General features: G+C 47.0%; 2 protein-coding genes across 2 annotated transcripts in view; one reads left to right on the forward strand and one right to left on the reverse strand.

Annotated features, from left to right (window-relative positions):
• Positions 1-18,521, forward strand: part of LOC119450054 (elongation of very long chain fatty acids protein AAEL008004) — a 391,994-nt gene that overhangs the window by 282,458 nt on the left and 91,015 nt on the right. The window lies entirely within an intron of this gene.
• On the reverse strand, positions 1,617-12,621 carry LOC119448609 (serine-rich adhesin for platelets). The gene is made up of 4 exons (XM_049665607.1): positions 12,531-12,621; positions 9,908-10,078; positions 8,005-8,306; positions 1,617-4,627 (listed from the first exon to the last, which is right to left on the reverse strand). Exons 2-4 carry the CDS (start codon positions 10,059-10,061, stop codon positions 1,805-1,807), a joined length of 3,279 nt encoding a protein of 1,092 aa, XP_049521564.1. The 5' UTR covers positions 10,062-10,078; positions 12,531-12,621; the 3' UTR covers positions 1,617-1,804.

Genomic DNA, 18,521 nt, shown 5'->3' on the forward strand with positions numbered 1-18,521 from the left:
CAGAGATTTAGAGGACAACCGGACGTGTACTACACAGACGCGAGTCAAACGGGCAGGGACAAGTACACGGTGGTAGGCACGAACCAAAATCGTATGATAGCTGCATCGGTCAGGACAAAATCTGCCAGCACACCAGAAGTCGCAGCGATTGCACTTGCAATTAGGGACGCGGAGAATAGGGACGTATTTGCGGCCATACTCACGGACTCACAAACCGCCTGTCGCCTGTATCGCTCCGGGACGGCGCCGCGATAAGTACTAAACATTCTAGGGAGTCAAAGTACCGGATCCCACAACCTCACTTGGTGCCCCGCACACGAGGGCATGGAGGGCAACACGAGGGCGGACCGGCTAGCTCGCGTACTAAGCATCCGAGCTGCGGACCGACCTAGTGACGAGCAACCCCCATTTTTTGCTGATGCCGTGGTCTCTAGACTTTTGCACTCGACTGTACATGTAAATGAATCTCCACACGGGAGATTCATTTCAATTGGATACGTCTTGCCAACACACCGGCTACAATTCGTAAATTGCAATATGTGCCATAAAGTAATTACGAAGATAATTAGAAAATGTTTGTTAATTAGTTGTATATGTGTTTTGAGTTCTCATGCTAGTAATGTCCACCTCTTAGAATTATCCAGCTCAAGGACAAAAATTATGCTATTTAGCCCCAGGCGATTTTTTTAAATTCGGAAAATTTAAAATCATCACCCCGTATATACCCAAGCGGCAAAATACCCGCTTAAAACCCAAGCAAGTGGTTTTGTTTGAAGGCATAACCCGATGTAAGAGGGGTCGCTTCTGCACAGGTGATGGGTTAGCTGGGCGGGCACTGGAAATTTTACGTGACGATTTATTGACTTAAGGATGCTTCGATTTCAGTGATTGCAGATAAAGCATCACAATTGCAGTTAACTTTTTTTAAGTTGTGGTTTAACACACTAAACGAAACCATTCTTACGTTTTTCATTGGCAAGTAAGCAAATATTGAATTCTACATGTCTTGTGCTTGTTATGCTGTCTCTATCACACGATCCCGTGGTCTGTGATCATGACCTTTCATTTAAAACTTCTGGGCGTTTCTCTTTTGGACTTATACATAGCAAAGTAACCTTGCCTATTACGATACCCCTATTCAAAGTCTATTGTGATGCGCCTATACAGTCATTTAGTTTAGAGTGTGACCTACATTGGCGAATGCACGGTGAAGCCTACTACAACATGTGACCCTGTTACTCTCGATTAATTTTACCGCACGAATCATGTGTATCGAAGAAAGGTTTGTGCTCAATGACCTCACGTTGTTCCACTCCTGAACAGTTCGTAAGTTGAGGCAAATAAGGTGGCTGCCCATTTCACTACGAAACATTGCAACAGCGGTAGCCAAGAAGCATAACAAACTAATTAGGGTAATTAGAGAAGACAAATAAAAGCTTGAGTGTTGGGCTCATGTACCAAACCTCAGAACCCGTGTAATACTTCGATATAATATTTCGGAGGTCGTGTACATAGGGGACCTAACATCAGACTATCCGTACCTCTAATCCCGCCTGAACTTGTGAAAATCCGGGCACCTACAAAACTGCTCCAAGATGCTCATGTGGTGACATTTATTGGCCTCGAAACCCTTAGATGGATCCTTTACAAGCATAACAAGTCCTGGCAGTTGACGCGACGTGGATAAGCTGAGAATGTTCTTGTTACCGCATGCGCTGATTCATTACCTTTGATTACAAGGTAGAAGTCTTCATGCTCCCCAGGTTTCATCTCTCTACAAACGCCCCGAAGTCTCAGATCGCCGTCACAATGCGAAACCGACCACTTTCCTTGCAGTGGCTGCGTGAGCTCCCACTGAATCGAGATTTGCATCCGAGACGGCTGCATCTCCACTCTGCTCTTGAAGACCCGGTGGCCATGTACTCTTCTGAGAATGGTTCAAATCAGGCATGGATACCGAAGACGCCGACGGCATGTGACTCCACTTTCCAGAAATCTTGCTGGTCGTTGCCGTCGTGTCCGAAGCAGCAGCAGCTGGGGCCGCGGACCTCTTCAAGCGCTTACTCTGGTCCCTACTTAACGCAGGTTCGAAAACGTCCTTGGTGCTCCCTTCCAAGCGCAAGGGCCGAAGCTCCGGACACGTAAGCATCTCTGCGGTGCTAGAGCGTGGAAGCGCCGGGAAGCTCTCTAGTGCCTCAAAGTTAGTGAAGCTTTCGTTGTAGCTGCTGAAGATCTGGCTGCATACGTCTTCAATGGAAGCAGCCTCGCTAACGCCGCACTCCTCGGAAGCAAAGGACTTGCTAAGGGAGTAGGAGAGCTCTGGATTCGCATCCGTCAGCCTGCGCAGAAAGTCACGGCAGCTGCGGTAGTCCTGCAGCGGGAATGGTGGTGATGCGCCACCGTTGCTGAAGGCGTCATTCTCTGCGTTAGGCAGCACCGGTGATGACGATTGCGACGGTGTACGTGATGAATTGGCCGCTGGAATCTTCTCCTCACCGGACTCGGCGGGACTTTCGCTGCTACAGCTACCGCTACTGCTTCTCCTGCTTCTCCTGCTACTGTTGTTGCTTTTGCTGCTGTTGCTGCTGCTGTTTTTACTGCTGCTGCTGCTGCTGCTGCTACTACTGCTGCTGCTGCTGGTACTGCTGCTGCTCGAGGTGCTTCCGTCCGCCTCCTCATCAAGAACGTGAAAAGATAGCGTTGTAGTCGAACTCGAACCTCCGGCCTCTTGAACCACTATTTCGTAGTCTGCGCTCGCAGGTCGCTCACCTGGTCCTATAATGTCACATGCACCTTCGGCGTCCAGTTCGATTTGACAACTGGAACTTGCTGCATCTTCGTAGCTCTGAAAACTTTGTGACTCTGGACATAGCTGGCCATATGCAACAAGAGAACAGGTGGGTTCTACGAGGTTCATGTCCGGCGGGAGCTCATCGCTCGTAGCGCATCCGTCAGGACTGGAACCAACTGTCTCTTCGTAGCTTTGAAAGCTTTGCGATTCAGGACGGAGGGGGCTCTGTACGATAACAGGACTTGGTGCTATTGGAGAGCTTAAGTCATGGGCAGATTCGCTGTTCGTGCTAAAGCCGATAAATTTGGCGTTTTGAAAGTCTGCTTCGTCATCGTACGAGTCTACGGTCAGGAAGGAACCGTAGGATGAAACGGATACTTGGCCATCGATGCTGTTAGTCGGACTGGGGCACAACTGCCTCTGCTCCTTATTATCTAAGGCAGCAGTCAGTTTGAAAGGTCCGGATGCTGACGTACTACCACTGGTGAGCGTTGTGATCGGACTAGAAGGGAGCTCGCTGCTCAAAGACTGGATAACCTCGCACGGCATCAAACCTGACTTGCACTCCTCGCCCTTGCGCAATGGACGCGCCTCGAACACGCCGAAGAACTCGTCACTTTGCTGCTCTCGAAACACGTCAAAGTCACGCCACTCAGAACTTTGCTGTTCGCACGCAGCTCGCTGGTTCTGAATTCTGACGGACGTTGATACAAAGTTCGGGCTCAGATTTACGTACGAGAAAAAGTCCGCTTCTACGGCAGCTTCCCCGGAGCAGTCTATATCAAACCCGGCATCGAGAAACTCTCCGGCAGATTCACTACCTTGCTGAGATGCAAACTCTGACTCAACCTCATCGATGGGATCACCATAGCTCAGGCGCCTCACGGTCATGTCCGAAGAAAAGGACTCGTCTTCCACCGTCTTCGCCTCACCGAATTCCGCATTGCAAAGCTCGTCACTCATCACATTCCCTTTGTTTTCGATGACACCGTCCTCACCAAAGCTACCAAGACACGCACCGTCTTCATCCGCTTCAGTAGGAATTGGTGACGAAGTTGCAGGAAGCCGGCTGCTTCCTCCGCTGCCTTGCTCACAGTCACCGGAGCCGGTTACCTTCACGTGCAGCGAAGTGTCGCCTCTCGCGCAGCTGCAAGTTGCGGTGCCGCCTAAGTGGTCAAAATCGCCCAGGCCAAGCTGTAGCCGCCTATAATCTTCGACGCCGCAGCCTCCGTTAGGGCGGCTAGGCGTGGAATGAAGCCTGCTGCCAATGTCTTCTATGTGGTCAAGTTTGATGTCACCACTCAACGTCGAAGTGTCGAGGCTACCACTGGTGTTGCCCAAACAGCCAGGAACTGCACCATCATCTCCGCTTTCGCTCAGCATGCCTTCTTCTGCCGCCTTTGCTTCGTGTTCCTCGAGAAGTCCTTCCAAATGGCTGCAGTTAGAACACACTGAAACCGCTCTAAAAGCTTTCGCGTGGAAGGTCTCCAAGCTGGCGCACCTGACGCCGGCTGGGTGCGGCTCGTGCATCCTCTGATGAAATAGCTTTTTATCGTTATGTTCATCCTTGACTCCTCCGTTACGATCACGGTAATTGCCGTCTTTGTCGGGGGAATGCCCGTGGTCACCAGCACCGGGCTTGGTTTCGACATCATTCTCATCGTAGAGCTCGCCGCCACTCGTCGGTGACCGACGCGTGGCTGCTGCTGCTGCGGCGGCGGCCATGGTGGCGTCGCCGCCACTTTTGTACAGGCTCAGGCCACGGTAAGCGCTGAACACTGCCTTCTGGCCAGGGTAGGACTTCGACATCGGTGACACGCTACCCAGGCAGGTGACCTGCGGAAGTACGCATCATCTGCAGCCATGCGAATACTCGTAAGAAGCGTTAGGAAATTATTACTACAACTACAGTAAATGCAACCAAGACTAATGCTATTAGCTTCCTTTGGGAACTTAACCTATACTTTGCGGTATGTATGCTGTCCGCATCTAACTTCTTTCACAAAACCAGTGACCCAAGTTGTCTACTAGCTCGTCTAGTATGTCTAGTATGTCAAGTTGTATACTATGTGTTGACTGCTGTCTAGCCCAGCAGACATCATGGACCACTCCTTAGGTGTATGTGCCCGAATAGACAACTTGCGGTTGGCTACTGGCTGCCTGGCCTATAGTTGACAACTTAAGCCACTGGTAAGTGCAACTGGGTGTGTGCATGAATGGATGTGCTCACGGCAAGTGGGGCGCTATCGCCCCACTTGCGTTGAGCGCGGCCGCTCAATGGATAGCCGTCACAAAGAAGTTGCTGGCTATTCGTCGACACCATCACAGACGGACGAGAGACTGCTGCTGCTGCTGCTGCATCTGAGGATACCGTGCCTTCGACCAGTGCTGGTGGTGGTGAACCAATCGACACTTCTTTCAGTGTGTGTATATTTGTGTATACAGAGAAACTGTATATATACAAATGCACATAGAGAGAGAAGGTATACAAAACAATTAACAATATCACGTGAAGCTCTTTAATAAGCACTCTGTCACAACTCTGTCACTGTGTGGCTACTTCCATCGTGATAATAATCACAATAATCGTCATAATGATTATCATAACCCAAAGCATATCACCAGTTACACACCCATCATAAGACCAACTTCTGATTGCATTAATGTCACAAATCATCTTCAAAGGATGGAATGAGCCGCCAATATTATTTATTTTGCCCATAAACAGTCAATTCAGCAAGTTTCTCAGGTGTTGACTGACCCCCACATTTAATTTTAACAACATTTGACTTCATTTTAGCTTTTTTCATTGAAATGCAACAAATCTCGGGAAATTTGGTGCAGGGGTTGCCGAGAAAAACGATTTTTCCTTTCCCGTGTATTTAGATAGGACCGCCGGAGCAAAAGCTCCCTCTTAAGAACAGACGTCGGCAAATGACACAGCGGACATAATGAGTTTTATCGAAGGCGGACGGCCAAAAACAAAAATTTCTCATGAACGAAAGGTTCTGTGAATTTCACCCTGATTATTTCAAGTCCAGATGTGCGCTCTTGGATAGAGCGCTCCTTTCTCCTTTGAGAAACAAACTAGGGGTTGTATCTAAACGAATCTTTTGTCGCATAACTACGGTTTTCACTCAGCAGTCGGTATATCCCATTAATACCTTCCCAAGTGAGCTATGCGCGCTTATGGGCTCAGTGCCTATATTCTGTGTCTTGTGCATTTTACCGTGCCTTGTTTCCAATGCTGTCGTCAATTAAAACAAGAACAAGTGGCACGGCAAGCGCGTCAATCATATAAAAGGTAATATCACACCTGTTCTTTCGATTCTTTTCCTAATGCGAAATTTAAGTGCAGCTTTATACGCGGTTTCATTGCGCGAGATGTTGGCTGGCGCGGAAAATCGACCTCATGCGGCTCGTTGCAAACGGAGAGATGTGTGGTGTGACTGCCTCGCTGATCTGGAGATCGCGAGAGCCAGCGTGTGGGTGACGCGAGAGCGCGGTCGCCGCCGACAGACCTACCAGACGACGCGTGCTACTCTGGCGCCATCTCGTAGCCATCGTTGTCGCACTACTCTTTTCTTCTCACGATTTCGCCATACCCTTCTCCGCTTTTCGCCTCATGGTTCCGCTGTATCCTAATGTACGCTTTCCTCCTCACGCCTCCTCACGCCTCCTCGCCCTCGCCGCTTTTCACTTTTTTATCTTTCGCTGCGCTCGTTAGCTCGGTTACGCCGCCACCAACGACACCGACGCTCGTCGCAGGAACGGGCGCCCGAGAGCTGCGCTCTAAAAATTATGCATGATTCAAGCCGGATAACACATATTACATGCGTAGTACACATTGTTCACGAATTAAGAGCAGTGCCGAAGCTGTTTTTGTCTATGTTACCACGACTCGAGTTCTCTAAGAAAATAGTCCCGCAGAAACCAATAAAACATTGTCTGCGCGAAGGTGATCTGCAGGTGCTCTAAGCTCACAGTGAAGGAAAGTGACATGCGGGATGTAAACAAACACTGCTTTTGTTACCTATTTCGCGTTGACATCTGGCGTGTTTGTTACTCTTCATGGTTGGCACATGGTGGGTTCCCGAACACATACAGGGTGTTTCAGCGAACACTTTCAAAATTAACTTAAGCTTGCCTGTGGCTGATAGGCCAATTCTGGTTAATGAGCTGGTCTTCTAGAAGAGGCGGACATTACTTGCACAAAAATTGAAATGCATATAATCGACTAATTAACAAAAATTCACTAATTAAGTTTTTAACTAATTACCTGATGGCCCATATTGCAATTTACAAATTGTAGCCGTGGAGTTCGCAAGGCGGATCAACTTGGAATTCATTTTCAGGATGACACCAGTTTCGAGATATTAATTCCCGAACTTTGCGGAGAAATGCATTGGCGTTCCAGTTAATTTTGTGCTTCAATGCATAAAGCGACGTTTTGTTAAGAAACTAACTGGAACGCCAATGCATTTCTCCGCCAAATTCGGAAATTAATATCTCGAAACTGGTGTCATACCGAGAATTCGTTCCAAGTGCGTCCACCTTGCGAACTCCACGGCTAGAATTTGTAAATTGCAATATGGGCCATCCGCAAATTAGTTAAAAACTTGAGTGAATTTTTGTTATTATTCGATTATGCTTTTCAATTTCTTCTGCAAGTAATGTCCGCCTCTTCGAGTAGACTAGCTCATGAACTAGAATTGTGCTATCTGCCACAGGCAACCTTTAAGAATTTTTGAAAGTGTTCGCTGAAACACCCTGTATATGCACATAGCCGCAGTGTGACTACATGTTGTCATGCACGACACTGACTATGATTTCTGCTTCAGGGGCCTATATTGCGAGGCAGTAAACGAGACGAAGACAGACAAGCCCGAGGACCACATAGGTCCTTGGAACAAAAACGACGGAATACCAACTATAGCCAAATCTGCCACCCCGATAATCCTAACCTTGTCGGAGCTTCCTATACTTTGCGGCCGTGCCTCTGCTTTAACCATATTAATCAGCTAATCGAGCATCCGAGGAACCGCGAATGATCGCCGTCATCCTCTCGAATAGACAACTCACCCAGGGCCGACGTTCCCAAGGCTCGGTGTACCTCACCTTTACTTTATGCGAGTTCATTAAAAAGGCATGTTCAGTGTTCTACTAAAGTGCTGGATAATCTGCTCACGTTTAGAGCATCGTGCTGCGCTCACCTGGAGGCCAAGCTTGGCCATGACTGCGTCGCGTACACAGTCGTCCTTTCGCAGCGACCACCAGTCCTGGAGGCCGGCGCGCCCCGCGAGGCCTGCCTCCGCGGGCAGGGACTGTGCTCCGCCTCGGAAGCACCGTCGGCTCCAGAGCGACTCGACGCAGGAGGCCACGGAGAGGTCCTCCTCCCGGTTCTCGAAGCTTTGCTCCTGCACCGGCCACTCGGGCCACTCCAGTCGCCCCATCCAAGAGACGCCCTCGTAATCGTCCACGCGAGCCGCTGAGCACCGGTGTCCCCGCCCGACGACTGCGCGCCGACCGCGTGAGGCGTAAAACATTTTGTGGAAAAGAGCCCGGCGTAACTACCACTTCCTCGCAGTCGCGCACGGTTGTAACACGGCACACTTTACTTTCGTGTGACGATAAAAATTGGTAGAGTTGTTTTTTGCTAAATGAAATTTGTTTGTGCGTGCCCCTATACACGCGAATCTGTCGCGATAAGAATTAGGCTGAGTGGAAGAAGTATCTTCACTACTGTTTTAGCGCACGCCAGACGAAAACGAAAAGAGAAGACATGACAAGGCGCTTCGTGAATGATATATAAAGAAGTTGTGTCAGCACACCTTCACAAGGTAGGTTGATACAACCCGACTTGTTTGGCAAGGTGCATTAAATGAAGTGGGATCGGGTCGGGTTGGTGGTTCGCAGCCAGAAATGGACTCGGACACTTCAATCACCCGCCCCATTTCATCTTCACACTGTCTGGCGCTGAGATCTATAGGGCAGTAGAAGCGAGTTCCCGTGAACACTGTCGAATCACCTTGTCTCATCTTGACTTCTGACTCGGCTCACTCGAGTGGGGTTTCGAGTGGGCTCACTCGAGAGCCGATCAGTCGTGAAGTATACACTGAAGCCCAAAGAGAGCAGTATCGCGCCTTGCACGTTATTTGTAATCTGGGCGTTGATATGACAATAAGCTTAACTTATTGCCGTTTCTAAAGTTATCGGCTGTGCGTGCCGTTTTAAACGATGAGGCATGCAAACACGAAACAGCGCTCGCGTTCTGCGGGCCTTGCGTATGTAATATATATATAGGTATACCTAAGCCTAGCTGTTGTGTGCATATGAGAGTGCCTTATAGCCCACGGACATCTACGCCATACTTATTACCATTACGAATATACCAAACCAGACAATGTCGTCACAGTAAGATTGAGAGTACTTGATCAACAGTTGTCAAACAAGTTGTCAGCCCTGAGCCAGTGTTCAGGCAAAGGGTCTTGTTGCCTTCGTGAGCTGACGAAGACAAAGCTATCAGAAGAGAAGCGCAAATTAACAACACACAGAAGACGCAGACAGGACGAACGGTCGCCCTGTCTTCCTTCATCTGTGTGTTGTGAATTTTCGCTCCTCTTCTGATAGCTATGTATAACAACTAGTCCAACAAGAAATACTTTGACGGAGACACGTTTCCTTGATGGAACGTTGGTTCCAGACTGAGGATTCCGTTGTTCGCTCACTATTATTTATTACGCATAGCAACATACGTTCTCCGGAACTTTTTTTCTCGATGCACGGTGCGAAAGCGCCGCCAGTAATAGTTTAAGTCTTGTCGTCGTCGTTTTTACTAAATCAATGGCCATTTAAGCTACGCAATCTGCACAATTCAAGCATTCATTAATGTCGCGGCAGTCATTACGAATGCGAAGTAAATAGCGTCACGTGATGAAATCAATGGCGTAAATCCCTGTTCTCGCATGGTTCATATTTAGTGATACGGTGACGTTTAAGACGTAAACCATCTCGTAGCTCACAATATCGTAGCCAACATATTTTCAGCTTTAGGTATCACACACGTTTTCATCGTTTTGCCGAGTGTTTTTCAGACAAAAGGCGCAGGCGTCTCACGTGACTCGCCATGGGCCAGTTCATTTGGGACGTCCGGGCTGCCGCCATCCCGGCACACCAGGCGCTGGACGGGACACTCTCGCTCGTCGCAGTCGAGCCACGAGTTCGGCCGGGCCTCGCTCACTTTTTTCGACCGGAACAGGCGGCGAAACATGCGGTGCACTGGCAGACCTGCGCACGCCGACACGTCTTTCTTAGGTGCGGCAACATCACCAGACGCAACTCGCAAAAAAGAAAAGAAAAAAAAGTTTCCCAGGAAGGAACAATTTCTCAGCTTTCGACAAAGCTGGGAATAAATAGCTGCTGCAATATTGCGTCCAGCGGCCGTATTATGTTTTTTTTTTTTTAGAATTCTCTTGCCTTTCGTCATTGGCCGGCATGACATCACGCCTACGTTATCGCCGCTATCGTCCGGTCGTTGCAATGAGCGATAAGAATAGTCCAAAAGAATTCTTACAAATACGGCCACAGTACTACGAATGTTTGTTTAACCCACTGTTCTGCATGCACAGCGAACAACTTTATGCCACGGTGCACATTAAATTGAGTGGTTTTACGTGCACGCCAAAACCAGTTCTGATTATGAGGCACGCCGTAGTGGGGGACTCCGGAAATTTGGATCACCTGGGGTTCTTTAACGTGCACCTAAATCTAAGTACACGGGTGTTTTCGCATTTCGCCCCCATCGGAATGCGGCCGCCGTGGCCGGGATTCGATCCCGCGACCTCGTGCTCAGCAGCCCAACACCATAGTCACTGAGCAACCACGGCGGGTCACGGTGCACATCAAAGGCTCAGTATGTTTAGGATAGAACGCTTAAGGCTATTTTCGCTAGGCCTACACGACACCGATTTTTATCTGCCGACTGTTGGCGACAGCAGTTTACAGGACGGAAAACGCTGTGGCCAACGTTGCAAAGGAAGGAAAACGCTGTCGCCAGCAGTCGGCCGACGATAATCAGTGTCGTGTCACATCTCCGTATTTTAAAGAAACAGCGCCAGAAGACACAAACCAGATTTTTTTTTCTGTGCGATGCCACTTGTGGCACCGCTTAGTGATGATTACGTGGTCGAAATATTGACCTGTCTCTAGCGAGCCGGATCGTGACCAGGAGAGGATGTATGCCACGTGACTGACGCCCACATTTACTTTAACCTTTTTTGTACATACGAGGAGAGGATAATGTAAGATCAAATCCTGGCAAAAACTATGTGACTAAGTCACAAACAAATTTTGTATTTCCCTAGCATTGGTGGCATGAGAGAGATGAGAGAGCTACAGTTCAGAATATAATACCAGTATTATCTGTAATAAGTAAATGAAGCAACTGCTCAGATATGTTCGTTCTTTTTTTTATTATTATTATTATTATTATTATTATTATTATTATTATTATTATTATTATTATTATTATTATTATTATTATTATTATTATTATTATTATTATTATTATTATTATTATAAGCGCTACGTTTCTTGTGCTCATCATGATTTAAAATACGGTGTGTAAAAACTCTCTCCAAATCTTTGCACTTCACAGTCGCAAATATCAATCTGTCAAAGAGTGTATCCTGCGGTAATGGCCTTTTCATCAGCTCCACATACTTATGGCTATCACGGCTAACATTTTTGTAGGTGTAGCCGATTGTTTCGTGCACGTTTTTGCGCATCCCTCACGTTGGTCCTATCACGTAATATGCGCATATCCGCCTCGTAATATACGCTCCTAGTATACCATGCTGGAATGTGTCAAGCATGGAGTTTCCAGTCAGGGCAATACTCTATAAAATCTTGTCGGTTCTCTTGTAGCATTGACGAATTGTTCGCAGGTTATGCCTTTATGCAACGCACCTTTAGCTGTAAAATCGATAGAGTGCAAGTACTTTGCAGAGATCATAGTATGGCCTTAACAAGTTTGTACGTTTGGGCAAGTTTGTATTGTATGATTTCGAAAGATTGCAGCTTGGAGGGAACGAAGACAACAAAAAATACAAACGAGCATTGTGTGATAAAAGGGACAGAACGAAGAGTGACGTAACAATTTCAGATAATATTGACGAGTAAGTTGAGTATCCATCCCTTTCCTCTGATTCGTGAGTCACTCTTGATGTATTGGGCATGCCTTTCCGCTTTAATGGTACTAACAGGCATAGAAATGTAGTAGTCAACAACGCAGATCTGTTGTACTCTACCATCTCGTCCCTTCCGAAAGCCATTCATTCTGGAAACCATCTCGCCCGAAGCAAACAGTAGAAGAGAGCGTTCCAGAAATGACTAACCATACAAAGATGACGCTCTTTTTATTCCTGCATGTGTAAGCGATGACGACGCTTGGCTGTACAAGCAAAACTCAGCACAAAACTATAGCGCAAGCTGTCCATGGCCATACGAAGCGACGTGCTCTATTGCCGTGCATTCCGCAACGCCACTGCCTCGTGATCGTGTCATAGTTCTTTTCCTACCGGTAACAATATATAGAGACACCGCAGGCGTACTCTTCCTGCCAATCACTTAAGGAGACCCACTCCCGACTGCCCTGAGTCGCCCTGGCACAACCGTCACGTTACTTCGCGCGCGAAGAACACGCGAGGCATATTCGTTGTCGAGGACTTGTCCGGCTCACCTGAAATGCTCTTGAGGTTCTTCGTGGGACGGCTAGTGTCTAGGAGGAGGGGCCACGTCCTCGACACCGGAGCGCTCGAGCTACGTGTTCGTCGTCCTCTTCCTCCTCCTTCAGTGGCTTCTACTTACGGCGGCGCACTGGCCGACGTATGTATACTCAGCGCGTGAGAATTCTAAAGAAATTCGAATACCGACTGGATGATCTTTGTTTGTGGGGTCCATTCGGTAGACGGCGCGATATTCGAAAATTTTTCGGGTATTTGTTTCTGGTCGAAAGTACACGGAATAAGCATGATTTTTAGAGCCTACAGGGAGAAAGTATTCAGCAAGGCTGCTTACAGAGTACATTGTTAACCCAGCTCAACCGAAAGCACTCAGCCATTCCTGCAACAGTTGCTCCGGAGCACTGTGCCTAAGGAGACACTGTAGCTTCTCAGAGGCACCTGTTTCTGAGGGAACGTGGGGAACAGTATTTTTTTCTCCACGATATATTTCAGTCTTCTAATGAAAGAACGATATATTGCACTCTTCTGCCTGCACGTATATTTTAATTTATGCAAAATATAGTTTTGATCTCTTGGATAAATTTCTGAATTGGCATCGGCAAAAGTGTTGTGTCTTGAACGAGAGCGTTGACGCGGGCCAGCTGGCACTTACTGGAATTGATACAGTGCAAAAGAACGAGACAAAGAACACAAACGAAAAAACGATTTCATCTGTGTTCTTGCTTTGGACCGTTCTTACACGCTGCTCCAACTCCGAGATGCTTTGTTTTCTTTTCGTAATGAATCAAGAAAAGTGACACATTCGATTGAAATTTGAAGCAAATATTTTCTAAATATCCGTATCATGCTGGATTTTAAAGTAGCACTATTCACGATCTCTAATATGTATATATGTATCAAATCAAGTCCGTTGTTTCCCGAGCAACAATGGCACACAGCCCGCAGAGACTAATGACCAACGTTTGTTGCAAATCCACTTTGAAGTTTTCTTTTCTATAATTTTCTCTAAAATACTGCCCAAAGTAGTGAAAGTGTTGAGTAGTGACAGTAGAGCTCTGTCTTGAAGGTACTGCCCCATGGCACTGGCTTAAACTACAATGTTCCTTTCAATAATATGGCCACATTGATACGACCAGCTCAAAAACAGGCACGAAACACACACACAAAAAGAGGCGACGTGGACAAGCGCTGTTGTTGTTGGCTTGTCCACGTCGCCTCTTTTTTTTTTTGTGTGTGTGTGTTTCGTGTCTGTTTTTGCGCTGGTCGTTTCAATAAGGAATACCAATTAGTCCGGTCTCACACCTTGACACATCTTGTCATGGTCGGCAGAATGGCACACAAGTCTCACGAATACGCTATGCGCCAAACTAGAGAAGAAATCAGCTGCCTCATCCTTACAAATCCTGATTTTATATCGTTACAGCAGTCACAAGCCGAAAAAGATTAGGCTCTCTTAGCCTCATAAGCGGTATTGATATCTCGCCAATAGGGCTGTATGCAGAGGTAACATATAGGTAACAAAAGATATTATCAGAACGACACTCCCCAAATGACCACGACGAAAAGAATACTATGGCATACAGGCTTTACTTTCGACCTTCTGCAGAAGGGCATGGACATGAAAGTATGGCGGCAGCTACAATATTAAGTATCAATAATTGTATGCGATCCATAATCATTTACTTAATATTTTTGTTCAGTCTTGTTATTTGTAACAGAACAAAAATGATACTTTAACGTCATACGAAAGTAGCGACATCAGCAAAAACAAAATGAACCTCTCTTGATTTGATGCTATAGTGCTTAAAATTAGGCACACAGAAAAGCGGGCGTTCCTAATACAGTGTTTCACATCTTTTCAATTTCGCCGACATGTTGCAATAGGCGCCAGACAGAGCGGTGGCTTAACGGCTATGGTGTTGTGTTGCTAAGCGCGAGGTCGCGGGATCAAATCCCAGTCGCAGCGGCCGCATTTCGTTGGGGCGAAATGCAAAAAAAAAAAAAAGAAAGAAAAGGAAAAAGAAAAGGCCCATGTACCGTGCATTTGGGGCACGTTAAAGATACCCTGGTGGTCAAAATTAATCCGAAGTCCCCCACTACGGCGTGCCTCATAATCAAATGGCAGTTTTAGCACCCAAAACCACAGAATTCATTCAATGGGTGCCCCCATTTTCCGACACACTTAAAGAACCGATGAACTTATCTTTCACCTGAGAGCTTTACGCTGTCTTCTTGCAGTGAAGTTCGCGCTTTTATATTACGCGCAAGTTACGCAGCTTGCAGTAACAACGCTTTAAGAACTGCTCTGACCAGGCTGCGCTGATAATCCGTCGGCCGAGCGTGTTAGGTGCTTACTTCGCCTGCCACAATCTGTCGCATATTTTTTCGTTCTCCCGCCACGCAAGAGCATGAGGGAGGCTTTCTTCTAGAAATCTAATGTGGGCCGCAAAAATACTTCCGCCGGACGTTACTTTGTCATTTCCTTCAAGTGCGAGACCTCGTGCGCATACAAAACAGCGCAGTCAGAAAGAAACCTGACACGAATGAATCATGACGCGTTGACGTTGCGGAAGACAAGGCGAAAGAGCACGTCGCTTCGTTTCACGCAGCGATCGCTTTTCTGCTGAGTGTGGCTCGTAAGCCCCCCGTATGTCGTCATGACTTGTCTATCTGCAGGAATAACAAGCGCCTGCTCTTTAACGCCTGCTATTTGCCTACGTGGGTGGAGCCACCGACTTAGCCTGGGTGCTTTTGCCCTCGGGCCCTAGTTTCTCTGGACCTAAATAAAGTTCTTGCCATGCCATGCCATGCTCTTTAACGGCAGTCAATTTTAGCACCTGCTCCTCTATTGCTTGCATCAGGCGAAGGGCTGGTGTAACGTAGGATTCCTTTCGCTCTATTTTATAGGTCGCCTCCAAATCCACTCCCCAGCGACGGCTCCCTCGGAGTAGCAAATACCAATCTCAAAGACATCGCTTTTATGTACTGCAAGCACCGGAGGCAATTCTAGAAGCCGGAAATGCGCCATGGACGCCACGTTTTGGATGCCCTACCTATTCCTTTCTTACATTCTTGACCGGCCGATCTCTGTGATAACGTATCCGGAGCTCCGTTCGGTCTACTGACGAAGCGCAGAGACAAAAATAATCGGAAGCTTTCTGAAGTAGGGTGTCCACAGTGTCCACAGATCTGCGTTGTCGGCCGTTGCGTTTCTATACACCTTGTTTGTACAATCGTAGTAGTGAGATATCTTCAAGACAGCAAGATTGAAGCACGAATAAAGGGTAAGAGACAGAGACTGCTCTACCCACGTGCTAATTCTCTTCGAAATTTGTTTCTTCGCGCTTTTTAACTGTGTAAGCATTTCTATGGTAACCCAACGAGAAAACTGTCCGAGCGTCCGCCCGTCCTCCGCGTAAGACGATCGCTTTCAAGATACAGCCAGCACCAGTGTTTTCGCCAGCTGTTGAAGAAGACGACGACGTACGAGCGCGCGAGCAGTGGCACGAGCGCGTCTCCTAGACCACGCGACGTGTGGAATCAGGGACGCACTATAGGCACACCTTTAGTAATCCAGAACAGCGGAGCAGCCGTGGCTTCGGATTGGAACGTCATCAGCGCACCTGGCGCCGCCACCTGCAGTAGTTTGCTTGCCTCTCAGTTCACGTTGCGCCGCATTCCGCGGCAGTTCGTGTCCCCGCAGCGCTGTCGCATTTACCGTAATGGCGCCAAGACGACCGCCGCCGCTTGATTGCTTGCTTGCTTGCTTGTTGCTTTGCTTCCTATACCATGGCGCATACCCACTACGGAGGACTGGTCACGAAACCGGCGGTTAAACGGGTGGGGCGGGTGGAGAGAACTTGAGGGAAAAAGTGTTGTGAGGGAACAGTTGAAGTATCCGATGAAACAAACTGGTGTTAGAGACATTTTTTTCTTATAGGAAAACGTGTGCTTTTGAAAGGAGAGTAAGCAGAGAAGGTAATATAAATTTTAATCCGTTAAATTGGAATTTTTAAATTAATAAATAATAAATCAGTAAATTAACGTAAATTGGAATTTTGTAAAATAATAAACAAATAATCAGTAAATTAACTAGGTATTTTCCTTGTGTCACCAAGGAACTCGCATATGCCCCTGCATACGTTCCTGTAGCTAAAACCCAATGTAGATGCCCCAAAGGATAGATTGTTTTAAGTGTTTATAACAATGCCTAATTTTCGGAATGAAATTTCGAAGTATTTCTTTCTCTGGATTGCGAATCGGCGGCAGGTTAATAAAAAAAATGGTCAATGGTTTCAGGTTCTTTGCAGAAATTACATAGAGGGGACATCGCCAGACCAGGCCTGTCTACATAAAAATTTAGGGGTGGAATACGGCATCGTAATTTTGTAAGGAAGATTTCTAATTTACGTGTGAGACACCATTGATTGTCCCAAGGGTAAAGCAAATGCTTTAAGTCTGTGATTTGGAATGTCTGTTTTGCAGAGTAATTTAAAGGGGATAGTTTTCTAAACCTAGCCGCGGTGATATAAGCAGAAGTCCACAGAACATACATGACTGGTCCATGTAGGGACGTACGTGCAAGTACGTCGGCCATTTCGTTTAAAAACAAACCAAGGTGGCCTGGTACCCATATTAAACGCACCAGACGTAAGGTCGCAGGAATTAATGTTTCTAGTTCATTCAAAACTGTACTGTCTGAGGATGAGGTGAGTGCTGTGCACACTGACAACGAATCGGTTACTATTACAGCTGTCGAAGAATTTCGAGGAAGGTTTCGAAGAGCTAAAGTAATTGCTAATAATTCTGCTTGAAATATAGGTGTAAAATCAGGAAGTCGCATTGAATAGGACCAGGATAGCGCCTCAGAAAAAATGCCTACAACCGCTTTCTCGTCAAACACTGTTGCATCGGTCGTTATATTACATTTTTGATTTTTCATTTGCGCTAAATGATCTTGTAATAATCCGCTTAGGTATTTAGTTGGAAGAAGTTTAGCATTGAAAGAAAATATGTCGTCAAATTCAATTCTAATAGCATTTATGTTTTATTTATTTTTTATTTTATTTTTTTTGAGGGGAATGATCTCGCGTATCTGAACATTTAATGGTTCAAGTTGTGCTTGCACAAAAGGAACCTGTGGAGTGTATAGACGGGACCATGTTTCTTCAATAAACGCAGATCTTTCCTTAATAAATACATACTGCGATCGCCTCAATGAAGATGCGTAAATGTTTAAGTAGGTTTTTAACAGCGGTGCTGCTTAAGCCGGCCGTAAGTTGTTCCGCGAGCCGCAACACCTCACCACTGACGTCACTGTGTTGGTTAGCAACCCCATACCTGCTGTGCGATAGCGCAACACCACCTAGAAGTCTTCTAGGTGGTGTCGGCCTGGTGTCCGTGATTGCAGCCGATGCCTCTGGCGGCGGCTCGGCAGGTTTCGACCAGGGAACTGGACACTATAGTTGCTTCCGAAAGACTGAAACGAGAGCTAGGGAAGGTGAGACCAAGCGTCGCAGAAGAGAACACTTCGAGTTTACATTGAGGGAAGCCGAGAGTTCGCGTAGACGAAGAAATGAAGATTCGGAGGTTGAATTCACCGCGATACTACGCAGAACGTCGCGAAGAAATCCTGAGTGCCAGGAAGCCAAGTGTGTGGTTTGCCACTACCTTACTAGGCTTTCCCCAGCCCCGCTGGTTTCTGGTGTTTGCGGTAGCAGAGCCACGCATAATTTTCTACTGTAAGGATGCGGAATCAGCAAACGAGTGTGCCTAATCGGGCTTTTTGATATAATATATTATTAGCAACAAATTTTGGCAATCCAAGACAAATCCGGAGGACCTCTCGGTCTAGAAGAACGAGGGGGTTAATCTTGTATGCTGGCCCACCAGAGAATAAAACACACCCAAATTCCAATATGGGTTGAACATAAATACGATAAACATAATGAGAGTGTCCCTGCGTAGCCCAGAGCGGCGGTAACCGA

This window comes from Dermacentor silvarum, chromosome 4 (genome assembly GCF_013339745.2).
Source record: "Dermacentor silvarum isolate Dsil-2018 chromosome 4, BIME_Dsil_1.4, whole genome shotgun sequence".
Taxonomy (NCBI): domain Eukaryota; kingdom Metazoa; phylum Arthropoda; class Arachnida; order Ixodida; family Ixodidae; genus Dermacentor; species Dermacentor silvarum.

Bases quoted from the DNA above. Each gene is read 5' to 3' on its own strand.
- LOC119448609 (XM_049665607.1), bottom strand. From the start codon at position 10,061: ATGTTTCGCCGCCTGTTCCGGTCGAAAAAAGTGAGCGAGGCCCGGCCG. The intron at 8,307-9,907 runs GTGAGACGCCTG...GTCGGCGCGCAG, and splicing joins ACTGGCCCATGGCGAGTCAC to TCGTCGGGCGGGGACACCGG. The intron at 4,628-8,004 runs GTGAGCGCAGCA...GTACTTCCGCAG, and splicing joins TGGCCAAGCTTGGCCTCCAG to GTCACCTGCCTGGGTAGCGT.